At 44.6% G+C, this 21,615-nt stretch overlaps 1 protein-coding gene across 10 annotated transcripts in view; it reads left to right on the top strand.

Moving 5' to 3' along the window:
* Window positions 1–21,615, top strand: part of step (cytohesin steppke) — a gene marked incomplete at its 3' end in the record, with an annotated part of 586,727 nt that overhangs the window by 528,008 nt on the left and 37,104 nt on the right. Inside the window, 2 exon segments of one of the 10 annotated variants that reach the window (XM_070083660.1) lie at window positions 8,816–8,959; window positions 15,809–16,635. In XM_070083660.1, coding sequence (XP_069939761.1) covers window positions 16,114–16,635 — 522 coding nt within the window. 10 annotated transcript variants of the gene reach the window in all.

Genomic DNA, 21,615 nt, shown 5'->3' with positions numbered 1-21,615 from the left:
AGGAGGGGTACCCAAAAAACTTGATCCGAGGAATTGGAGAATTTCGAAAACCCCATAGGGGGGAATCTAAAACTTGTATTATCGAGAAAAATTTGAGGTGGGGGGTGGGTGAAAGTGGGAGGGGTAATCCAAAAATTTGATCCAAGGTGATCATAAGAAATTCAAAACCCCCATAGGGGGGAATCCAAAACTTGTATTATCGAGAAATTTTTGGGATTGGGGGGTGAAAGTGGGAGGGGGAACCTTAAAAATTTGATCTGAGGAGATGGAGACTTTCGAAACCCCCATAGGGGGGGGAATGCAAAAACTTGGTAATATTGAGAAATTTTGGGATGGGGGTGAAAGTGAGAGGGGGAACCTTAAAAACTTGATCCGAGGAGATGGAGAGCACAAGAAAATGAAATTCAAAAAAAATTCGAAAAAAATCGGAAAAAAAATCGGGGCGTGGGGGCGATCCGGACGACGCTGCAGAAGGCGCAGCAGAAGGCGCGGGCGGGGGTCGCGAAGGGCGCGGGCGGGCGCGCGGGCGGGCGCGCGGCGCGACGGGCGGGCGCGCGGGCGGGCGCGCGGGCGGGCGCGCGGGCGCGCGGCGCGACTGGGGTCGCGCAGGGGTGGGGGGTCGTGGGTGGGGGTATTGGTTGGGGGGTCAAGTGTGAGGTAGTCTCGAGGGCGAGGTCATGGTCAAAACCGGAAGTAACACCTAGGTGTGAAAAGGTGACCCTCCAGCCGCTGGTCCTAGACCGGAAGGGTGCGCTCTGCCGCACCCCTAAAACCGGAAGGGTGCGCTCTGCCGCATGCCTTTTTCCGGAAGGGTGCGCTCTGCCGCTTTTTTGACTACTTATATATATATATATATATATATATATATATATATATATATATATAGCACACACACACACACACACACACACACACACACACACACACACACACACACACGGAGCTCGGACTCGACCCCGCAACCTCAACTAGGTGAGTACACACACATACAGGGTGAGGTTGGAATCAGGTGTAAACTATACCTTTTCATTTGCGCTGATAGAATTGCTGGTGTATGTTTACTGGGTGCGTGTGTTTCACAAGCAGGCTGTGGTGGTGCTGGGTCTTGGTGGTGGTGTTGTTGGTAGGGGTGATGGGTGTTCTGTGTTGTGGAGGTGGAGATAGGATTATGTAGGACATTCACTGAAGGTTTCCCACGTGACGGTAGGCTGTGGTAGCGGAGGTGAAGCTGGTATATAGGGAAATGTGAGGTAAATTTTGGTGAAGGTGGTGTGAATGAAGGTGAGTGGGTGAAGGTGTTGTGTGGGAGGTGTGAGTGAGGGTGAGTGGGTGAAGGTGGTGTGATTGAAGGTGAGTGGGTGAAGGTGGTGTGAGTGAAGGTGAGTGGGCAAGGTGGTTGATGAAACAGCAAGGGAGTGATGGAAGGGTGATAATGGCCTTGCGGAAAATATTTGAAGGTCATCACCATAATATTCACACTAAAATATCTTAGAGGAGTGACTAACCCAAATGAAGAGTTGTAAACTTCTAGACCTGTTTCCTTGTGTGTGTGTGCGTAGTCACTTGTAGGATCCAGGCTGCTGCTGCTGCATGATCTATGATTGATCCTATAAAATGGAAGTTCCTTGGTTTGCTAGCCCCAGGAAGCCTGGTCTGGGACCGGGTCGCGGGGGCGGTAACCTCCGGAAGTAACTGTAGGTAAGTTATAAACAATACTGGAAGATTTGGACATGCTATATAATCGTCTGCTTAATGTCCAGCTAAGTCTAATCCCAATAAGTAAACTGTGGTGAAAATAAAAGAGGGTCGGGGGGACCCAAAACAGATCAGAGAATACGAGGATTTCAACTTTAAACATTAATCAGGGAAAAAAAAAGAACCTAAGGGTGAATATGACTGAGCGAGGCAGACATTAACCATATATCACGGGAAACATTCTTAAACAATGGACCCTCCTAATTTTTCATACTTCATAAATTTTACTTCCATTTTACCTCCTTTAGTAATGTGTTGTCATTGACCACCCTAATGGCACTCCATAGTCGATTTGTTCAAATTCGATCTCATTCAGTATGAAAAGAAGGTACAGTCTTACTGGTTCATCCTTTCCTTGCTCAGTTTTCTTTATATGTTAATTTGTGAAATTCTTCATTGCTGTCCGTATGTATTACGCAGTCCCTTGTCAGTTGCAGTTCCTCTAGTCACTTTATTCTATCATTAAAGTCTCATAGAAGTAATAATTTTGCTTTAGATATCAATGTTTTTTGTACTGTTATTTCTAATATGTGTCATCTCCCAGTTCTCTTCACACTCTTCTCTTGGTTTTGTGTTGTTCCCTGGAGAGTTATACGCTACCAGTATTCGTTTGGCCAGTGTTGTCGGTACCCTGGGATGTAGCATTTAAAAAGTAAAAGCGAGTGTAATAATTAGATATTTCCAAACGCTGCTGCAACAGAACAAAAGAGAACGTACTGCTGCTTTGAGAATACCTTGAAGTAGTGCAAAATTACATTCAGCTGTATTTTATATATATATATATATATATATATATATATATATATATATATATATATATATATATATATATATATATATATATATATATATATATATATATATATATATATATATATATATATATATATATATATATATACGTATATATATATATATTGTGCCGAATAGGAAAAACTGGTCAATTAGCAAGTACTCATTTAGAATTAAGTCCTTTCTAAAATTTTCTCTTATACGTTTAAAGACATATTTTTTTTAATTTGTGTTAATGTAAAAATTAATAATTTTGTACCAAAAGCACCTTAGAAAACTTACCTAACCTAGCCTAATCCAACTACATATATTTTAGGTAAGTTTACAATAATTTAGTAATAAACAAAGAAACACAGTGAAATATATTTTTTTTCATTAGGTTCAGAATGATTTTTGTGAAATTATTGCATATACAAATTTTCGCCTGCCTTATTCGGCAAGAAGAGCATTGCTATATAAGCCAGAATCGCAAGTTTAACTATTCGACACTCCTCTCTTGGTTTTGTGTTGTTCCCTGGAGGGTTATACGCTACCAGTCCTCAAGGAAGTCACAGAAGCGCTCTCCAGTAAGCTCAATATCTGGTTCTTGGATGATGGTACCCTAGCTGGCATTACAGAATCTCTCCTAGAGGACATCAGAAAAATTAAAGACATGGGAGAGAGAGCCTAGGCCTATGTTTAAGCCCTACCAATCGACAGATGATCCAGAACATTAGTGTTGTTTTACCAGGAGCACGAGCCATTGATCCAGCCAACAGCACTCTCCTTGGTGCTCCTCTTGGGTCCAATGTCATCGATCTGATCCTAGAAAAAAAAAAAGTCTCAGACCTCAGGACGATGGAAAGCAGGATGAAAGACATCGATACACACGATGCCTTCTACCTACACACCAGGTGCCTGTCAATCCCAAAACTTACCTACTTCCTGAGATGCTCCCCAGCCTTTAGCACTCCGAAACTCAAAGAATATGACTTCCTCTTTAAGATTATGCTAGAGAGTGTATTGAATCTTTCCCTTGAAGATGGACAGTGGTTACAAGCCTCATTTCCAGTCAGGCTTGGAGGGCTGGGAGTACACAGATTGCCCTACCAGCTTTCCTATCCTCTTCCATAGCATCAAATGAGTTAATAAAACAAACTTTTCTGGACAACCTCAGTGACTCAGCAGGAATACAGGACCCTGGCTACGCCAGTGCCATCACTGATTGGGAGACTTACTGCTCCAGCACCAAAACCTAGTGCGACACTGGTCTACAAACACTCAAGTTGGGATGGCCCCATCGCTAAAAAAATGCTTGCCAACATGATTAGGGTTGTAACATCAGACAGGGAGACTGCCTATCTCCAAGCTGTGAATGCACATCACTCTGGGGACTTCTTCCAAACTATTCTCATTTCGGTAATGGGAACACACCTCGACCCAAAGACCCTCCGTATTGCAATGGCTCTGTGCCTTGCTACCCCAATTCACACGGAATATACGTGTATTTGTGGCGATGCGCAAGCCGACCAATATGGTATGCATGGTCTTAACTGTTCCAAAACCAAGGGCTGGCATGCAAGACACAGTGAAGTCAACATCACAAAGAGAACCTTTGCCACAGCTGGATGCCCAGCCGACAGAGAGCCCCGATCACTAGCAGCCAACAATACCCACAACCCAGCAAACCACCCTGACAGGATCACCATCTGTCCTTGGAAGAATGGCAAGTTCTTAGCATGGGACTATACCTGTGTGTCGACGCTGGTTGACACCTATAGCCATCACGGTATCGGGCGATAGGGAGGAGCTGCTGATCACAGGGAGGAGTACAAGATCGGCAGGTACTGGGACATAAGCCAGCAGTATTAATTTGTCCCAGTGGGATCAGAGATCTTGGGATCATGGGGAAAAAATGCCACACGTTTTCTTAAAGAACTGGGTTCCAGACTCGTCGACACCACCAGGGACCCAAGGGCAGCCACTTTCATGTTCCAGCGCCTCAGCGTGGACATCCAGAGGGGAAATACATGGAAATATAAACACATATGCAGTATAATGTGATCCTTTATTGACTACGTTTCGCCCACACAGTGGGCTTTTTCAAGTCACAAACAGAACTACCTGGGGTGAACGAACGAACGTTCACCCCAGGTTTCTTTTCCAATACCTCCACAACCACGACCATCAAGGACATTACCAGTGATAGACAGGACAAGCTTCCACCCTCTGCAGGGGTATACATAATCCCTTGTAATGACTGCAACAAGTTATACGTGGGCGAAACATCAAGGGACCTCCAAACACGCATTTCAGAACACCAATATGCAAGCAGGTCTGACGACACAAGGAATGCCTGCGTACAACACCGTAATTCACACAACCACTTGATAAACTACAGAAACTCAAGACTTATCGCCACAGAAGACAACACTCAATACCGAAGAATCCTGGAATCATCACTTATTTCTATATCCGACAACTTCAACCAGAATAGTGGCTTCTATAACATAGCTGAACCACTTGCCAAGAAACTTCTTCATCGCTATCCCACATAAGAACACTGTAGAAGGTCTGCTCACAAACTTATCCAATCTCCTTTCCAAGCTACCCAAGTTTTTAGACTCTATAACCCCACTTGGTACATCATCAGATGCAGCATTCTCCACCTGACCTCAGCATTCTGAACCTGACTATAAATACTCGCGTTCCTTTCACCCCAGGTAGTTCTGTTTGTGACTTGAAAAAGCCCACTGTGTGGGCGAAACGTAGTCAATAAAGGATCACATTATACTGCATATGTGTTTATATTTCCATTGTGTCGGTATTTTATACCATTTATTTCCATCGGGGGAAATACATGTTGCATACTGGGCTCGCGTCCGGCTTCGGAAGAACTGGTGGAGATTCATAATCTTTGATATATTGTACCAATGTATTCATGTTTGTGTTTTCTGTCATTGTATTCTGTCTATTAATAAATTTCATATAGAATATAAAATATGGGGGATGGTAGGAGAAGAAAATATTTAAACAGCTCCGGAGAGAACCTTGAGTTTTCCCTGAGGTACGTTTATTGTCTTCTCTGAGAATGTAGGTCTCAAGTAAAGTTCTAGAGGTGGCACCTCCCTATATATATATATATATATATATATATATATATATATATATATATATATATATATATGCATTTGTGAACATAAAACATACAGGAAGGGAAAGATTACAGAGTAGAACGCTTTATTATTATTATTATTATTATTATTATTATTAAAGTGTGTGTATATCTGATCGTCTAAGTATCCCGTCAGGTGATTAAGAAAAAATAAAATTGAAATAAATTTCTTTTTAATTTTTCGTTATAGTAATTTAAAAATAACATTGTTATAAACATGTATAAAACAGCAAACTTTAAGACAGAATTTTTGTTAACCGATGAAGCTGTAAAGCTTGATTTGTTGCTCTTGGACCCCTGATGGAAGATCCCTTGATGCTTGAGTGGCTCTTCATCCTAGGAATTATCCTCTCCCTTCCACGGATCCAATCTGATTGCCTTCCATTCCCTAGGCATTAGATAACCCCTAGCGGCTTAGCGCTTCCTTGTTACAATAATGATGAAATGTTCTTTACATATTCAATTTTGTACTGTAAATTACTCATTATTGTTGCTGTTACGTAGTTTCTGAATATCAGATCAGCCACCACCACCGCTCCCCCCTGCCTTTATTTCCCTTTCCCCCTCCTAATATGATCCATAAGGGTATAGTGTTTTTAATAATAATAATAATAATAATAATGTGTTGGCTTCCTCTCCATTTGGTAAGACTCGGAAAATCTTGCTTTTGTTAGTTTTAACAAAAGCGTCTGCTGTCTTATACGTACTTGTTTTGTGTGTGTGGAGGGGGGTGGGGGTGCTGGTGTGTACAGGTGGGTGCTCCCAGCTAGAGATTATGGCCTTTCCTCTTTCCCTGCTTTTTGTGCGTCTCCATCTACCTCCCTGGTCTTTATCTGATGTCCATATGTCTTCCTCTCGGTAGTCCCTCCTGTTCCCTCTTCCCCTTCTTTGCTCCGGGTGATCGGGCTGTGTGTGTGTGTGTGTGTGTGTGTGTGTGTGTGTGTGTCTGTGTGTGTGTGTGTGTGTCTGTGTGTCTGTGTGTCTGTGTGTGTCTGTGTGTGTGTGTGTGTGTGTACTCACCTCACCTAATTGTACTCACCTAATTGTGGTTGCAGGGGTTGAGACAACTCCTGGCCCCGCCTCTTCACTGATCGCTACTAGGTCCTCTCTCTCTGTTTCCAGAGCTTTGTCATACCTCGTCTTAAAGCTATGTATGATTCCTGCCTCCACTACATCACTTGTTAGGCTATTCCACTTCCTGACGACTCTATGACTGAAGAAATACTTCTTAATATCCCTATGACTCGTCTGAGTCTTCAGCTTCCAATTGTGACCCCTTGTTTCTGTGTCCCATCTCTGGAACAACCTGTCTCTGTCTACCTTATCTGTTCCATGCAGTATTTTGTATGTCGTTATCATGTCTCCCCTGACCCGCCTGTCCTCCAATGTTGTCAGTCCGATTTCCCTCAACCTTTCTTCTTAGGACATACCCCTGAGCTCCGGAACTAGCCTTATTGCAAACCTTTGCGCTTTCTCTAATTTCTTGACGTGTTTGACCAAGTGTGGGTTCCAAACTGGTGCTGCATACTCCAGTATGGGCCTGATGTACACAGTGTACAGTGTCTTGAACGATTCCTTACTAAGGTATCGGAACGCTATTCTCAGGTTTGCCAGGCGCCCGTATGCTGCAGCAGTTATCTGGTTGTGTGCCTCCGGAGACATGCTCGATGTTATGTTCACTCCAAGATCTTTCTCCTTGAGCGAGGTTTGCAGTCCTTGGCCACCTAGTCTATACTCTGCGGTCTTATTTGCCCTTCTCCGATCTTCATGACTTTGCACTTGGCAGGGTTGAATTCAAGAAGCCAGTTGCTGGACCACGTGTCCAATCTGTCCAGGTCTCTTTGAAGTCCTGCCTGGTCCTCACCTGATTTAATTCTCCTCATTAACTTCACATCATCTGCGAACAGGGACACCTCTGAGTCTATCCCTTCCATCATGTCATTCACATATACCAGAAATAGCACTGGTCCTAGGATTGACCCCTGTGGGACCCCGCTCGTCACAGGTGCCCACTGTGTTACCTCATCCCGTACTCGTTGTTGCCTCCCTGGCAGGTATTCTCTGATCCATTGCAGTGCCCTTCCTGTTATACGCGCCTGATCCTCTAGTTTCTGCACTAGTCTCTTGTGAGGAACTGTGTCGAAGGCCTTCCTGCAGTCCAAGAAAATGCAATCAACCCACCCCTCTCTCTCGTGTCGCACTTCTGTAACTGTCATAGAACTCCAGAAGGTTTGTGACACAGGATTTGCCTTCCATGAATCCGTGCTGGTTATCGTTTATAATCTTATTCCGTTCCAGGTGCTCCACCACTGTGTGTGTGTGTGTGTGTGTGTGTGTGTGTGTGTGTGTGTGTGTGTGTGTGTGTGTGTGTGTGTGTGTGCGTGCGCGTGCGTGCATGCGCACGCGCAGTATTAACATTTTCACTGTTGCATGTAGTATCAGCATTTTGGTGGTGATATCTCTGCGCCATTATAGTGCAGAGGTTATAGAGGTGAAGGCACGGTACGAGTTATACCACTACTAACTGCTTGTCTGCTTCACACTTAGCCAGGTCTACACTGCCAGTTATCGTCCAGTATACGGTGTTCACTGGTTCAGTCAAGTCACAAACTGCGTTCGGAAATTTTTATTCACGTAGGGTGGAAAGATGATTGGTTGTGGCGTCTGAGCATGCGATTGGTTGTCTCTGTGATGGCACGTACCAGTCTCTTGTCGCTATTGGCTGCTGTTAGTTTGGCGTCATGAATGACGTGGCATGTTGAGAAAGGCGGCTTTTGCTTTTATGTGCCCTTGTCATGTTTTTTCTCGCGCTATTTAAAAACCTTCGTCATAAAATGCTGTTTTTGTAATTGGTTGGTTAATGAATCAGTGCTTAAAACACCTACATGGATCCAGGGAATTGTATAGGGAAGTTATTTGTATATAGTGTACGTTTGTGTGTGTGTGTGTGTATGTATATATATATATATATATATATATATATATATATTATATATATATATATATATATATATATATATATTTATATATATATATCTATATGTGTGTGTGTGTGTGTATAAGTGTGTGGTCTCGCCATTGTTTGTATGCGTGTTGCTTGGGGTCTGTGTGGCAGTGAGTACCCCACAGTCTCCTCAGTATCAGCTGATCCGTGGTGGGGGATGGTTGTGGTAGCTGGTGTTCTTGACATACTCTCTCCACTCGGCCACTAGCTGGTCACCGATTGTTTCTAGCCGCTACTGCCATGAACACTGGAGTGTTAGTACTATCGACCCTGGTACTTTTGTGGCTGTGAGTGATAGTGATAAAGGGTGGTCCCTCAGCAGTGTTTTACTGTAGTTGGGTATGTCTTGGGGTGCTGCTAGTGGTCTTGCTCTCACTACCCACCGTCACCACCTGCATAGCCCGACCATAGTTCACAGAAGGGGGCAAAAAGTAATAGTCGTGAGAGGAATAGTTGGTAGTGTTACTTGTGGGTCAAACAGGGATCGTACCTCGATGATGCAAGCAACTTTATGGCGGATTTAAAGTTGCTCCCATGTTTTTGCAAGTAATATTACAGCGTGCTTGCAGTGGAAAATAACAAACTGTTGAATCACAATAGCGGAGTGTAGAGAAGGCAATATAGTATGTCTGGCTGCAAGACTTCTCAGTCGTGTGGTGGTTACCTGCAACTGAAGGTGAATGTAGTGGCGGCTGTGACACCACACAATTTTATCATTTTCTTAACTGTGCAGGAAGTGGGGTGCATGCCTGCTGCACCTCTAGTGCTTGGAAAATGTAACTCCTTGTAAAAGACACAAATCACGTCGAGTAATGTTCCGCTTATTGACGTGAGATAAACTATTGCATTTTACGTTCCGTGACCATGAATATAAAAACAGTTTAGTTTGGGACAAGTATTGTGTGTAAATGTAGATGTCTTAGTTAAGAGGCGAGACGTGCACTTGTGTGTACTCTGGAAATGTACACGTGAGTTGTGTTAAAGGGAGCAGCAGTGCGGTGGCGCCTCCATATAACCTGCAGCTTCACAGCACAACAGCTGTATCATCACATCTCTAGGAGTAACACCCTTCAAGAGGAGTTTACCTTGATGCTGGGCAATGGCTCATGATCCAAAGACTTGGAATAAGCCCTCTGTCCATTTCCTTGGGATCCGATTTGATTACCTGGATTCATGTTTCCCCTTGAATGTAAATAATAATAAAAATCCAGAGCAGATGTTAAGTTTACTGGAAACTAGAGGGACAACAAAAACCACTTATTCTTCTCTTTCTTCATCTTCTCATCTTTCTTTAACGTTTTCTTTGTTATATTCTTTCATGATTGCTGTAAATCCCAGAAGCCGTACCGGCCCAGACGTTACGGCGGTGGATGGAGTGTGTAAGTTTTCTTTCCTTTAGCTGAGGGTGTTGAGCAGGATGATGCATTTGTGTTCAGTCCTGCAGCAAGCTGATAGACTGCTCTTGTGAACTTATGTGATGACACTTTTTTTATGGAATCCTTGCAATCCGTAAAATGTATTGGTACACAGAGTAAGTTGGTTGGGGCGATGGTAAGTGTTGGGGTTAGTGGTGTGGGTGGTAGAGGATAAGGGAGGTAGGCACACGTGTCTATTGAGTGGGTTTGATATGGACCAGTCCTTGAGGTCTCGGGAAGGTTGGCAGTGTAATGGCTCCACATTGAGGCCATTCGGTCACTAGTGTGTGCAGGGAGGGCCTTTTGACAGACCCTCCTAGGGAGGGGGAGGGTGCCCATACTCCTTCCCTTTCCCCTACACACAAAGAATAAGTATTTGTTTGGATCACTAATCCCTGGAGGGTAACTCGCTTATGGTAACCCAAAAAAGTCGAGCAATGTAGCTTATTTTTGTTGGTAAATTTAATTCCTTGCCTAGTATGCCACCCACAACAGTATACCAACTGCTTGTTATCCATTTGCTATTTTCACTTGTAGTTTACTACAGTTGGTAATATACTAACATGAGGAATGTCAGGTGATGAGTGAGGTGCTGCAGGTGACATAGTGGAAGTTATGTTGATAATAGTGTTTAACTGTGTTAGGGACAGTAAGGTCTCTTGTATACATACTGTATAGAAAGTAGCGTCAGTGGCTTATGTAATTACCTGTTGTTTGTTGCCTGACTATAACCTCCCCTCCCCCACCATCCCTTAAGCGCGCACTATCCCTCCATACCCCAGCCCCAACCCCAACAAAACAACCCACCCCACGACCTTCACAACCTCCACGCTCCCCGAGCACCATGTGGTATGAGTGGGCCTCTGGGGTTGGCACTGTGGCACCTTACGTATTTTTGCTGCTCGAGTGGTTGTTTATGTACTCACAGCTCATGCTGTGACATACATGTTACCAGTTTACAAGATATTTCCACCCTCGCCCTCTGACTGATACCCTGACTGTTCAGCCACACTGCTGTTACCGAGTCCTAAGTCCCACATAACCCAGTACAGCTTGGCTGATCTGGACCCTCTTTGAGACTGCACTTGGTTTCTTCTTGAAAACTGCTGATTTTTTTTTTTTAATATCTTCTGGTAGTAGAATAAGTCATAGACCACGGATATTGACAGTACCTGTTGACTCCCTACTTACCACTTCCTCCAGCATCTCTCACTTCACTAAAGTTGTTTTGGTAGTTTGAAGCTTCGAGATCTGATAAAGTATAATCCATATAGTATTAGGTCTCTCTATCAGAGAGTACATTCTAAGTGAATTGACACATTTTTGGCAGTTTAGAGGTTTAATGCATTGAGTGTATGTGGGCAGTAACTGGCCCCTACATACGATTGTTTACTTCTGAAATTTTCAACCTTGAATGGAGCTAAGAGCACAGGACAATATTCTAGGCATCAGGGAAAAATTTATTTGAATATTATCATTAGCTTAATTTTTTTTGTTCCCTTAGGTTCTTATAATTCATCCCATCAATTTCCTGGACTTGGGTGTATTTGCTTTTCTTTTCTCGAAGTGATAAATCACCATACATTATTATTCCCTGGTATTTTGCATGTTCATTGTCACTGTTTTCTTATCTAAGCAGTTAATATTTTTCACCACTATACATCATGTTATTTTTCCATTGTGCATCCGCACCTCGTGAGTGGTAGTTCATTGTTCATCCAGAACAGCTGTCACTGGACATAACAGCGTTACAAGTCACAATAGCTTTCTCTGACCACAGTGGTTATAACTAGGATATTAGCCATTTTATAGTGTTCGTTCTAATATTTGTCTAGTATGTGAAAAATGTCACTTTTTTTTAATCTGCACCTCTGTAAAAGACCAGATGTTCGTAGAGGCCATAAGCTAACCATGAGGTGAGGCTTGGAGCCAAGACTCGACCCCTGCAAACCTAATTAGAAGAGTACAGCTAGGCGAGTGCACGCACTACGTCAACAGGATACAGTCTGACATATAAATAACAGTGTCATCAGAATGTTTGGATTTCACCAGCTATAACAAGCTTGGACAAGGCAACATTTCCACCACAGCAACATTTCTACCTTTACCTCGAGTTACCGTGGCAGAATTTGCACCACAGCAAAATTTTCCCTGTGGCAGCATCCCCCCGTGGAAGTCTTTCCATCGTGGCCAATATCACCCTTCGTCATTACGAAAGCAAAATGCACACTGGGCACTACAGCTGTATGTAGACATGAAGTGTTCTGTGCAGACGATATCAGAGCTACACAATAACAATACAGCTTAAAGCTCGGTCAGTACTTGCTTTTAAAACTATGTATGGGGTTAGCGTTTATATATAACTGAAAATTTTCTGACCCTTTTCTTGACTCTGTCTCTGTTGCTGTTATCCGTTCAGTGGCTTTTGCTCCTGACACCTGAAATAACCTGCCACCCACCATACCTGGACATCTTAGTGTGTGTGTGTGGGGGGGGGGGGGAGCCTGCTTGCCTTGTGGCTGGGGCGGGGTTGTACCTGCTGTGCTTTAATAAGTCATCCAGGACAACTTGCATCATATGAATGCCGGTGAGAGTGTTTCTTCTTTTTCGGGTTATGCAACTTTCGTGGGAGGCGGCGCTATAATATATAATGTAGATGTATGTTATAAAAAACTAATACTCTTTGACAGTTCTTGCTGAATAAACATAGTCTGCAAGTTTGTTTAGTCAGTAACTACTGATGGTGGCAGACAAGATGTTGGTACCGTTGTTTTGATAGGTTATAGCTAGACACGGCAGTAATCACTCTGTACATTAGTGGTAACTATACCTTTGATGAGTTTTTTCTACTGAGCCCGGCCATGGACCAGGTTCGTCTGTGCTTGCCTGGCTGTTGCTGCTGGAGGCCCGCTGGCTCACATACCCTTCACAGCCTGGTTGATCTTGCACCTGGTGAAGATACTTGTCTAGTTTCCTCTTGAAAACTTCTACACTTGTTCCGGCCGTGTTTCTGATATCTTGTAAGATGTTGAATAGCCTGCGGCTACGGACGTTGATAGTGTTCCCTTATTGTGCCCACTGCACTCCTACTTTTCACTGGATCTAGCTGTAACCTGCGTACAGTGGTGACTGCTGTGTCTATCTGTAAGTTATTTACATTTTATAGCGTTCATTTTCTTACCAGCTAATCAATGCGGAAGCGTTAAATAAAACTTCAAAATCATGTATTTAATCATAAAAAATTAAACTGCCCTAATACAGCCCAGGGAACCATCAGGGAGTCCCTTTTTTCTGGTCCGCAAACTCTCAAAAAAAGGGCTCGGGCAAGTAAGAGGTGAATCACGTCTGGCAATGAAGTTCCAAAGTATAACGGTAAATTCTCAAATCTGCACGAGTATCATAGTGCCAGAGAGTGTTGCTAGGTGGGAGTATCATAGTATCATGTGGGAGTTCGAACACGTGGATAGGGTAAAGTAATACTCACGTAGGCTGGTAGTACGTATAATTACGGATAATGTGGGGAGCGCCCAAACAGCCGTACCTATCTCCTTGCTCACTCTCGTATGACTGACTGGCCGCCCACAGTACCCATATGTGAGGGGGTCTTTGAATACTGCTGTGGTCAGCACAATATGAATACAGACAGTGACTCAGGCAGAGACGGTTGGTAGTGAGTCATCTACTGGTACACTGGTTACTGGTAACTGGTTACTACTACTGAGAATAGTGCCAGAGTGTGTTGCTAGGTGGGAGTATCATAGTGCCAGAGAGTGTTGCTAGGTGGGAGTAGCATAGTGCCAGTGTTGGTAGGTTGCAGTATCATAGTGCCAGAGAGTGTTGCTAGGTGGGAGTATCATAGTGCCAGAGTGTTGCTAGGTGGGAGTATCATAGTGCCAGAGTGTTGCTAGGTGGGAGTATCATAGTGCCAGAGAGTGTTGCTAGGTGGGAGTATCATAGTACCAGTGTGTGTTGCTAGGTGGGAGTATCATAGTGCCAGAGAGTGTTGCTAGGTGGGAGTATCATAGTACCAGAGTGTGTTGCTAGGTGGGAGTATCATAGTGCCAGAGAGTGTTGCTAGGTGGGAGTATCATAGTGCCAGTGTGTGTTGCTAGGTGGGAGTATCATAGTGCCAGTGTTGCTAGGTGGGAGTATCATAGTGCCAGAGTGTTGCTAGGTGGGAGTATCATAGTGCCAGAGTGTGTTGCTAGGTGGGAGTATCATAGTGCCAGAGTGTGTTGCTAGGTGGGAGTATCATAGTGCCAGAGTGTTGCTAGGTGGGAGTATCATAGTGCCAGAGAGTGTTACTAGGTGGGAGTATCATAGTGCCAGATAGTGTTGCTAGATGGGAGTATCATAGTGCCAGTGTTGCTAGGTGGGAGTATCTTAGTGCCAGAGAGTGTTGCTAGGTGGGAGTATCATAGTGCCAGAGAGTGTTGCTAGGTGGGAGTATCATAGTGCCAGAGAGTGTTGCTAGGTGGGAGTATCATAGTGCCAGAGTGTTGGTAGGTGGGAGTATCATAGTGCCAGAGAGTGTTGGTAGGTTGGAGTATCATAGTGCCAGTGTTGCTAGGTTGGAGTATCATAGTGCCAGTGTTGCTAGGTTGGAGTATCATAGTGCCAGTGTTGCTAGGTTGGAGTATCATAGTGCCAGTGTTGCTAGGTTGGAGTATCATAGTGCCAGTGTTGGTAGGTGGGAGTATCATAGTGCCAGAGAGTGTTGCTGGTTGGTTACGAGTGTTTTTAGCAGGTTGTAATTACCTAACACACCTAGATAATTACTGCCTTTAACTGAGTCGTATGTATCTGTTGTAACCCGTACGTTAAGCCAGCATGTTAAACATATTGCTTTCTGGCAAGATTTCTTTTGTCGATTTTTTTTTTGTCCCGCCGTCCTTAGTGTTGTGTAGCATCTCCATGGCTCCTTACTCTTTGGCAACCATGTGGCCTTGGGACCCTGTTTTTCCCCACTTTATTTCTTAGTAATATACTCATATTTTGCGAGTATATATATATATATATATATATATATATATATATATATATATATATATATATATATATATATATATATATATATTATATATATATTATATATATATTATATATATATATATTATATATATATATATATATATGTGTGTGTATCCCAACCTCCTCTGTTTTGTGTTGCTTGACCAACAGTTTTTTCCCTGGTGCTCTCTTAGGAAGGTTGTCTGGTGTACTACTGTGATGGCATCTCCTGCTATCATAACTTTATGCACTGCCTTCAGAAAGCGTCTTTTCATATCTACTTTCACGCCTGTAATAGTCTGAGAGATGTGTCATGTCACAACTGTTATAAACCTTGGTAATAGATACTAACAAAATGGTTTAAAAAGACATGAGCAAACACTAGAACATGTTGATTAGACATATTAGAAGTGATCGAGGTCCCAGGACCTAAATGTGTTCTTAGGAATATGTCTAGTGTTTGCTCGTGGGTTTTTTTTTTTTTTTTTTTTTTTTTTTTTTTTAACTACAGCTCCGCACACGAAGCTTGGTACGGGTGGTCAGTCGCTCTTAATTATGCTCCAGAAAGTATTTCCTTGGTACGAGCCGTGAAGGGTAACAACTAGGTATAGTCTTGTCGACTCTCTCTCACTACCTTCATTATGGCTACTTTCAATGTTTCCATTTTTCCCCGTGCAGGTCCCAGTTTCATATTTATCAGTGTTGTGCTGGATACAAGATAAACGTACCAAAATAGCAGAAATTTAAAGTATCCAGGTGATGCATTAGTAGCAGCAGTGTAAGTTGTGCAGTGCTCAGTGTTACTTTCACTGTGATACACTCGCTGCTGCTGCTGGCAGCGTCAGGTTAACCATCGGGAAGAGTCTCTCAAGAAGGATGCGTTGCTCCTGACGACCCCTCCAGGAGTGTTGGTGTATAGCCCCGGCCGCGACCTGCCTGTGTGGTGGGCGTGTGGGCATGGTGGGCATACGGGCGCGGGCAGCATGTACCGCGCATGGGCGTGGCGGGCGGTTCAGTGCATCACGTGTAGCTGGTTCAACCCGGGCGAGAAGGAAGACGAGGAGAGAGTGGACGAGTGTGGATGGGTGCGGGCGTACATAGAGCGCCGGAGATCACGCCCACTCGCCCACTCATGGCACCATGAGAGCCGCCTCCAGCTGGGCGTGCACGAACACCTTCCAGATGAACATCACAGCCACCACCCACATCATCTCCACGTCAGTGAGCTGGGCTACAACCACGCCCACGCTGACCTGGGCTACAACCACGCCCACGCTGACCTGGGCTACAACCACGCCCACGCTGACTTGGGTTACAATCACGCCCACACTGACTTGCCCTACAACCACGCCCACACGACTGACCTTGGCTACAACTATGCCTACGAACAGGAGGTGGGTTATACGAACGAGCTTAGCAACCACCACAGTGAGATCATCCTACAACCACAACATACTCCTCCCCACGATGACACCTGCAACAGGAACAACATCAACAGTCTCCAGGTATTGGTGTACAGTGTAGGTAATTGTAGCAAATATGAAGGCGTTTTATACACCTTAACTTGAACCACCTGCCAGGTGCTTGCTTCATCCCTCCCACACCACCTGCCAGGTACTTGCTTCATCCCTCCCACACCACCTGCCAGGTACTTCCTTCATCCCTCCCACAGCCTCTCACACCACCTGCCAGGTACTTGCTTCATCCCTCCCACAGCCTCTCACACCACCTGCCAGGTACTTCCTTCATCCCTCCCACAGCCTCTCACACCACCTGCCAGGTACTTCCTTCATCCCTCCCACACCACCTGCCAGGTGCTTGCTTCATCCCTCCCACAGCCTCTCACACCACCTGCCAGGTGCTTGCTTCATCCCTCCCACAGCCTCTCACACCACCTGCCAGGTACTTGCTTCATCCCTCCCACACCACCTGCCAGGTGCTTGCTTCATCCCTCCCACAGCCTCTCACACCACCTGCCAGGTACTTCCTTCATCCCTCCCACAGCCTCTCACACCACCTGCCAGGTACTTCCTTCATCCCTCCCACAGCCTCTCACACCACCTGCCAGGTACTTCCTTCATCCCTCCCACAGCCTCTCACACCACCTGCCAGGTACTTCCTTCATCCCTCCCACAGCCTCTCACACCACCTGCCAGGTACTTCCTTCATCCCTCCCACAGCCTCTCACACCACCTGCCAGGTGCTTGCTTCATCCCTCCCACAGCCTCTCACACCACCTGCCAGGTACTTCCTTCATCCCTCCCACAGCCTCTCACACCACCTGCCAGGTACTTCCTTCATCCCTCCCACAGCCTCTCACACCACCTGCCAGGTACTTCCTTCATCCCTCCCACAGCCTCTCACACCACCTGCCAGGTACTTCCTTCATCCCTCCCACAGCCTCTCACACCACCTGCCAGGTACTTCCTTCATCCCTCCCACAGCCTCACACCACCTGCCAGGTACTTGCTTCATCCCTCCCACACCACCTGCCAGGTACTTGCTTCATCCCTCCCACAGCCTCCCACACCACCTGCCAGGTACTTGCTTCATCCCTCCCACAGCCTCCCACACCACCTGCCAGGTACTTGCTTCATCCCTCCCACAGCCTCCCACACCACCTGCCAGGTACTTGCTTCATCCCTCCCACAGCCTCCCACACCACCTGCCAGGTACTTGCTTCATCCCTCCCACAGCCTCCCACACCACCTGCCAGGTACTTGCTTCATCCCTCCCACAGCCTCCCACACCACCTGCCAGGTACTTGCTTCATCCCTCCCACAGCCTCCCACACCACCTGCCAGGTACTTGCTTCATCCCTCCCACAGCCTCTCACACCACCTGCCAGGTACTTGCTTCATTCCTCACACACACTACCCTCACGCGCTACCCTCACGCGCTACCTTCACGCGCTACCTTCACGCGCTACCCTCACGCGCTACCCTCACGCACTACCCTCACGCACTACCCTCACGCACTACCCTCACGCACTACCCTCACGCACTACCCTTGCACACTACCCTTGCACACTACCCACAAGCGCTACCCACGCACACTACCCTCAAGCGCTACCTTCGCACACTACCCTCACACTATCTCCAAAGATCGTCATCTCCAGCAGAGTGAAAGAGATCGTACCCCTGACTACAACGTATCTTTATGACCGAAACGTTTCGCCTGCACAACAGGCTTCTTCGGGATGGAATACACGAAAAATTACTCCTGTCTCCATATTCACCGAAGAAAGCTGTGTTGTGCGGGCGAAACATTTAAACAATAAAGATACCCGGGTGTTGCACGTGTGTCCTTCATCAGCTTGTGGGTAGTGTATTATAACATTAATAATGGTATCTTACGATGGTACGTGTGTCATCCTGGGTGACCTTGATGCTGCTGCTGCTGGTGTATCAACACTCCTTCTTTCCTTCCCTTAAATCTTCCCTCCCTTACATTGTGTGTGTGTGTGTGTGTGTGTGTGTGTGTGTGTGTGTGTGTGTGTGTGTGTGTGTGTGTGTGTGTGTGTGTGTGTAAAAAATTGCGCATGTGAGTCTCTTATATAGAAGGTTCTACAATCAATAACATCAATGCCATTATTATTATTATTATTATTATTATTATTATTATTATTATTATTATTAAGTTGTGAAGCTCTGAATCTTAGGGGCTTTACAGCGCGTAAGTAATAAAGGTAATTAGGTTTAATTTAAAGTAGAGAGTAGCTGCAGTTCCTTGGACAAAGAGCCGTTCATCATGGCAACTCCCCGATTGAATTATTTTTTCTTATCCAAGTCGAGCATCAAAGCGCTTAAGTTTTAAAAATATCTTTCGTGAATATGTGGTGAATTCTCATGAGCTCCGATGAACCATCTTGAAGATCTTAGGAAGTTGTTACAGTTCTCCGTCAGTACTGGTGTGCCTTCGTCGGCATGTAAGCTGCCAGCAACAAGAGTCAGCTTGGCCAGGTGGTGGTGATGGCAGTCAAGTGCCACTTGTGGCCATCAAGCCTTTCCAAGTGTGCATGCTTTTTGTAGCAGTGAGCTGCTGCCAATGTACTGTTCCTTCCACTTAGTACTCTCTTCTTTGTCCTTCTATATATTAACCCTTTCCGTCTCCACTTCGTTCTTACTTCTCTCGCTCTTCATTCTCTCCTCTGTTTACTGCCTCAGCACAAGCATCGCTGCTGCCTCACCTGAATGCCACTTGGCACCCAGCACCTTAGTCTTACACCTCAAGTGTTGAGTAGTTGCCTAAGAGAACCCACCTCTTCCCAGCCATACGATTTGTGCATATGCACACTCTTGCTTTGCACACCTGTGCGTGTACACCAGGTGTGCATTATTGTATTTATTGAAAAGTGTGAATGTATGTACACGAAGTGTGTGCATGTTTATGTATGTACCAGGAAGTGCTGATGTCTTTGTGTTCACCGGATGTGATGTTTCTCCAGTCCTATCATCCACTTGATGACATTTGAGTGTGTAAGTATTATAATTCCATTATGTGTGGAGCTAGTGAAAGAAAGTCCAGCTGTTTTTAAGTGTTAGTTTTATCTCCTTTGCTTAATAGAAGAGTTTTAAAAAATGAGAAGGGTGTGTGATGTATGTGTGATGTATGTGTGATGTATGTGTGATGTATGTGTGATGTATGTGTGATGTATGTGTGATGTATGTGTGATGTATGTGTGATGTATGTGTGATGTATGTGTGATGTATGTGTGATGTATGTGTGATGTATGTGTGATGTATGTGTGATGTATGTGTGATGTATGTGTGATGTATGTGTGATGTATGTGTGATGTATGTGTGATGTATGTGTGATGTATGTGTGATGTATGTGTGATGTATGTGTGATGTATGTGTGTGTTGTGTGTGATGTATGTGTTGTGTGCGTGTGATGTGTGTGTGTGTGTGTGTTACAACTTTGATGTCGTAACTTCAATAAAATGTTCCTGGCTCCTAAAGGCTGCTCACACTGCTGTCTAGGGGTTATTAAATTACTCTGAAAAAACACAGCAAACCTTGGGCTAGCATGTAGTCATATATTAAACAATATTAATTATTATTAGGAAGGAAGGACAAAAACTCGCCTATATAAAAAGAAATTTTATAACCCCTAGACAGCAGTGTGAGCAGCCTTTAGGAGCCACGAACATTTTATTTCAGTTACGACATTAAAGTTGTAACTCGTGTGTGTATGGTGTGTGTATGGTGTGTGTATGGTGTGTGTGAGTGTATGGCGTGTATGGTGTGTGTATGGTGTGTGTGTATGGTGCATGTGAGCAGCAGAGAGAGTGAAAGGGGTTCATGGAAAACAACTGTGGTATGAGAATAGGAGAAAGTATATTGTGAATACCAAATACAAAGTTATCATACGTGAAGGTGGTAACTGCACCTGGCACCTGGAAGCACTTTACCACACTTAAACTCCACTTAATTAGTACTTTATCAAGGCAATTATACTGAGGAAACGATATACAAATATATAAGAGACTAGAATAATTACACTAATAATTGATATAGGGGGAATGTACAGTTACTGGCAGTGTATAGTAAGGTAATGACAAAGTATCAGTATGGGTGGAGACCTGATAATTTTGATTGTATCGGTATCGCCGTAAAACTGAGCTTTGGTATGTATCAGTATCCGGAAAAAATTGATGTTGTCCATTATTAATGTATGTATTACTCTGAGGGAAATTAGAAGCATTTGTTACACAACAATGGAACTGTGAACTACAAACAGTCCAGCTTGGAAGGTTTCCTTAAGTGTTACGAGGACTGCAGCCTTGCCTCACCTCGACTCATTAATACCTTTGATGAGTTTCGAGAGTTTTCCTACTCCCGCAGCCAGGCCCCGGGCCAGGTTTGTCTGGTGTTTGCCTAGTTAACCACGCTGTTGCTGCTGGTGGCCAGACCCTGTCTTCCTTCTGGCCCATTTTAAAACACACTATTGGTCTCCCTCGGCTAAAACTAATCATACATGATAAATAGAAGTTATTGACCAGTAAGGTTTACTTGAGTGGGTCTGTTAAAACCTAGATCATCACTTCTTAATAGCCGAGGATACAAGACCAGCCCTTCAAACACAGCCAGATTCTCTTTTATTGACCTAACAGACAGTAGGAGATATGCATATTCAGTTACGATACAAATTAATTATACAAATTAATACATACTTGGTGGGTATTGAGAACTTTCAAAACAAGGGAAACAATGCCGATGGTGACACTCTTCAAATCGCTAGTGCTCCCTCACTTTGAATATTGCTCAGTGCTGACGGCCCCGTTCAGGGCAGGAGAAATATCGGAGCTGGAACAAATACAGAGATCGTTTACAGCTCGCATTGAACCAGTAAAGCACCTGAACTACTGGGAACGCCTGCAAGTCTTGAACATGTACTCATTGGAGCGGAGGAGAGAGAGGTACATGATAATATATACCTGGAAGGTGCTCGAGGGCTTGGTCCCAAATCTGCACACTGCCATA

Source organism: Cherax quadricarinatus, chromosome 10 (assembly GCF_038502225.1).
Source record: "Cherax quadricarinatus isolate ZL_2023a chromosome 10, ASM3850222v1, whole genome shotgun sequence".
In the NCBI taxonomy this organism is placed as follows: Eukaryota; Metazoa; Arthropoda; class Malacostraca; order Decapoda; family Parastacidae; genus Cherax; species Cherax quadricarinatus.
Note: the sequence above shows the minus strand (reverse complement) of the source record. Positions and strands in the feature narration are given on the sequence as shown.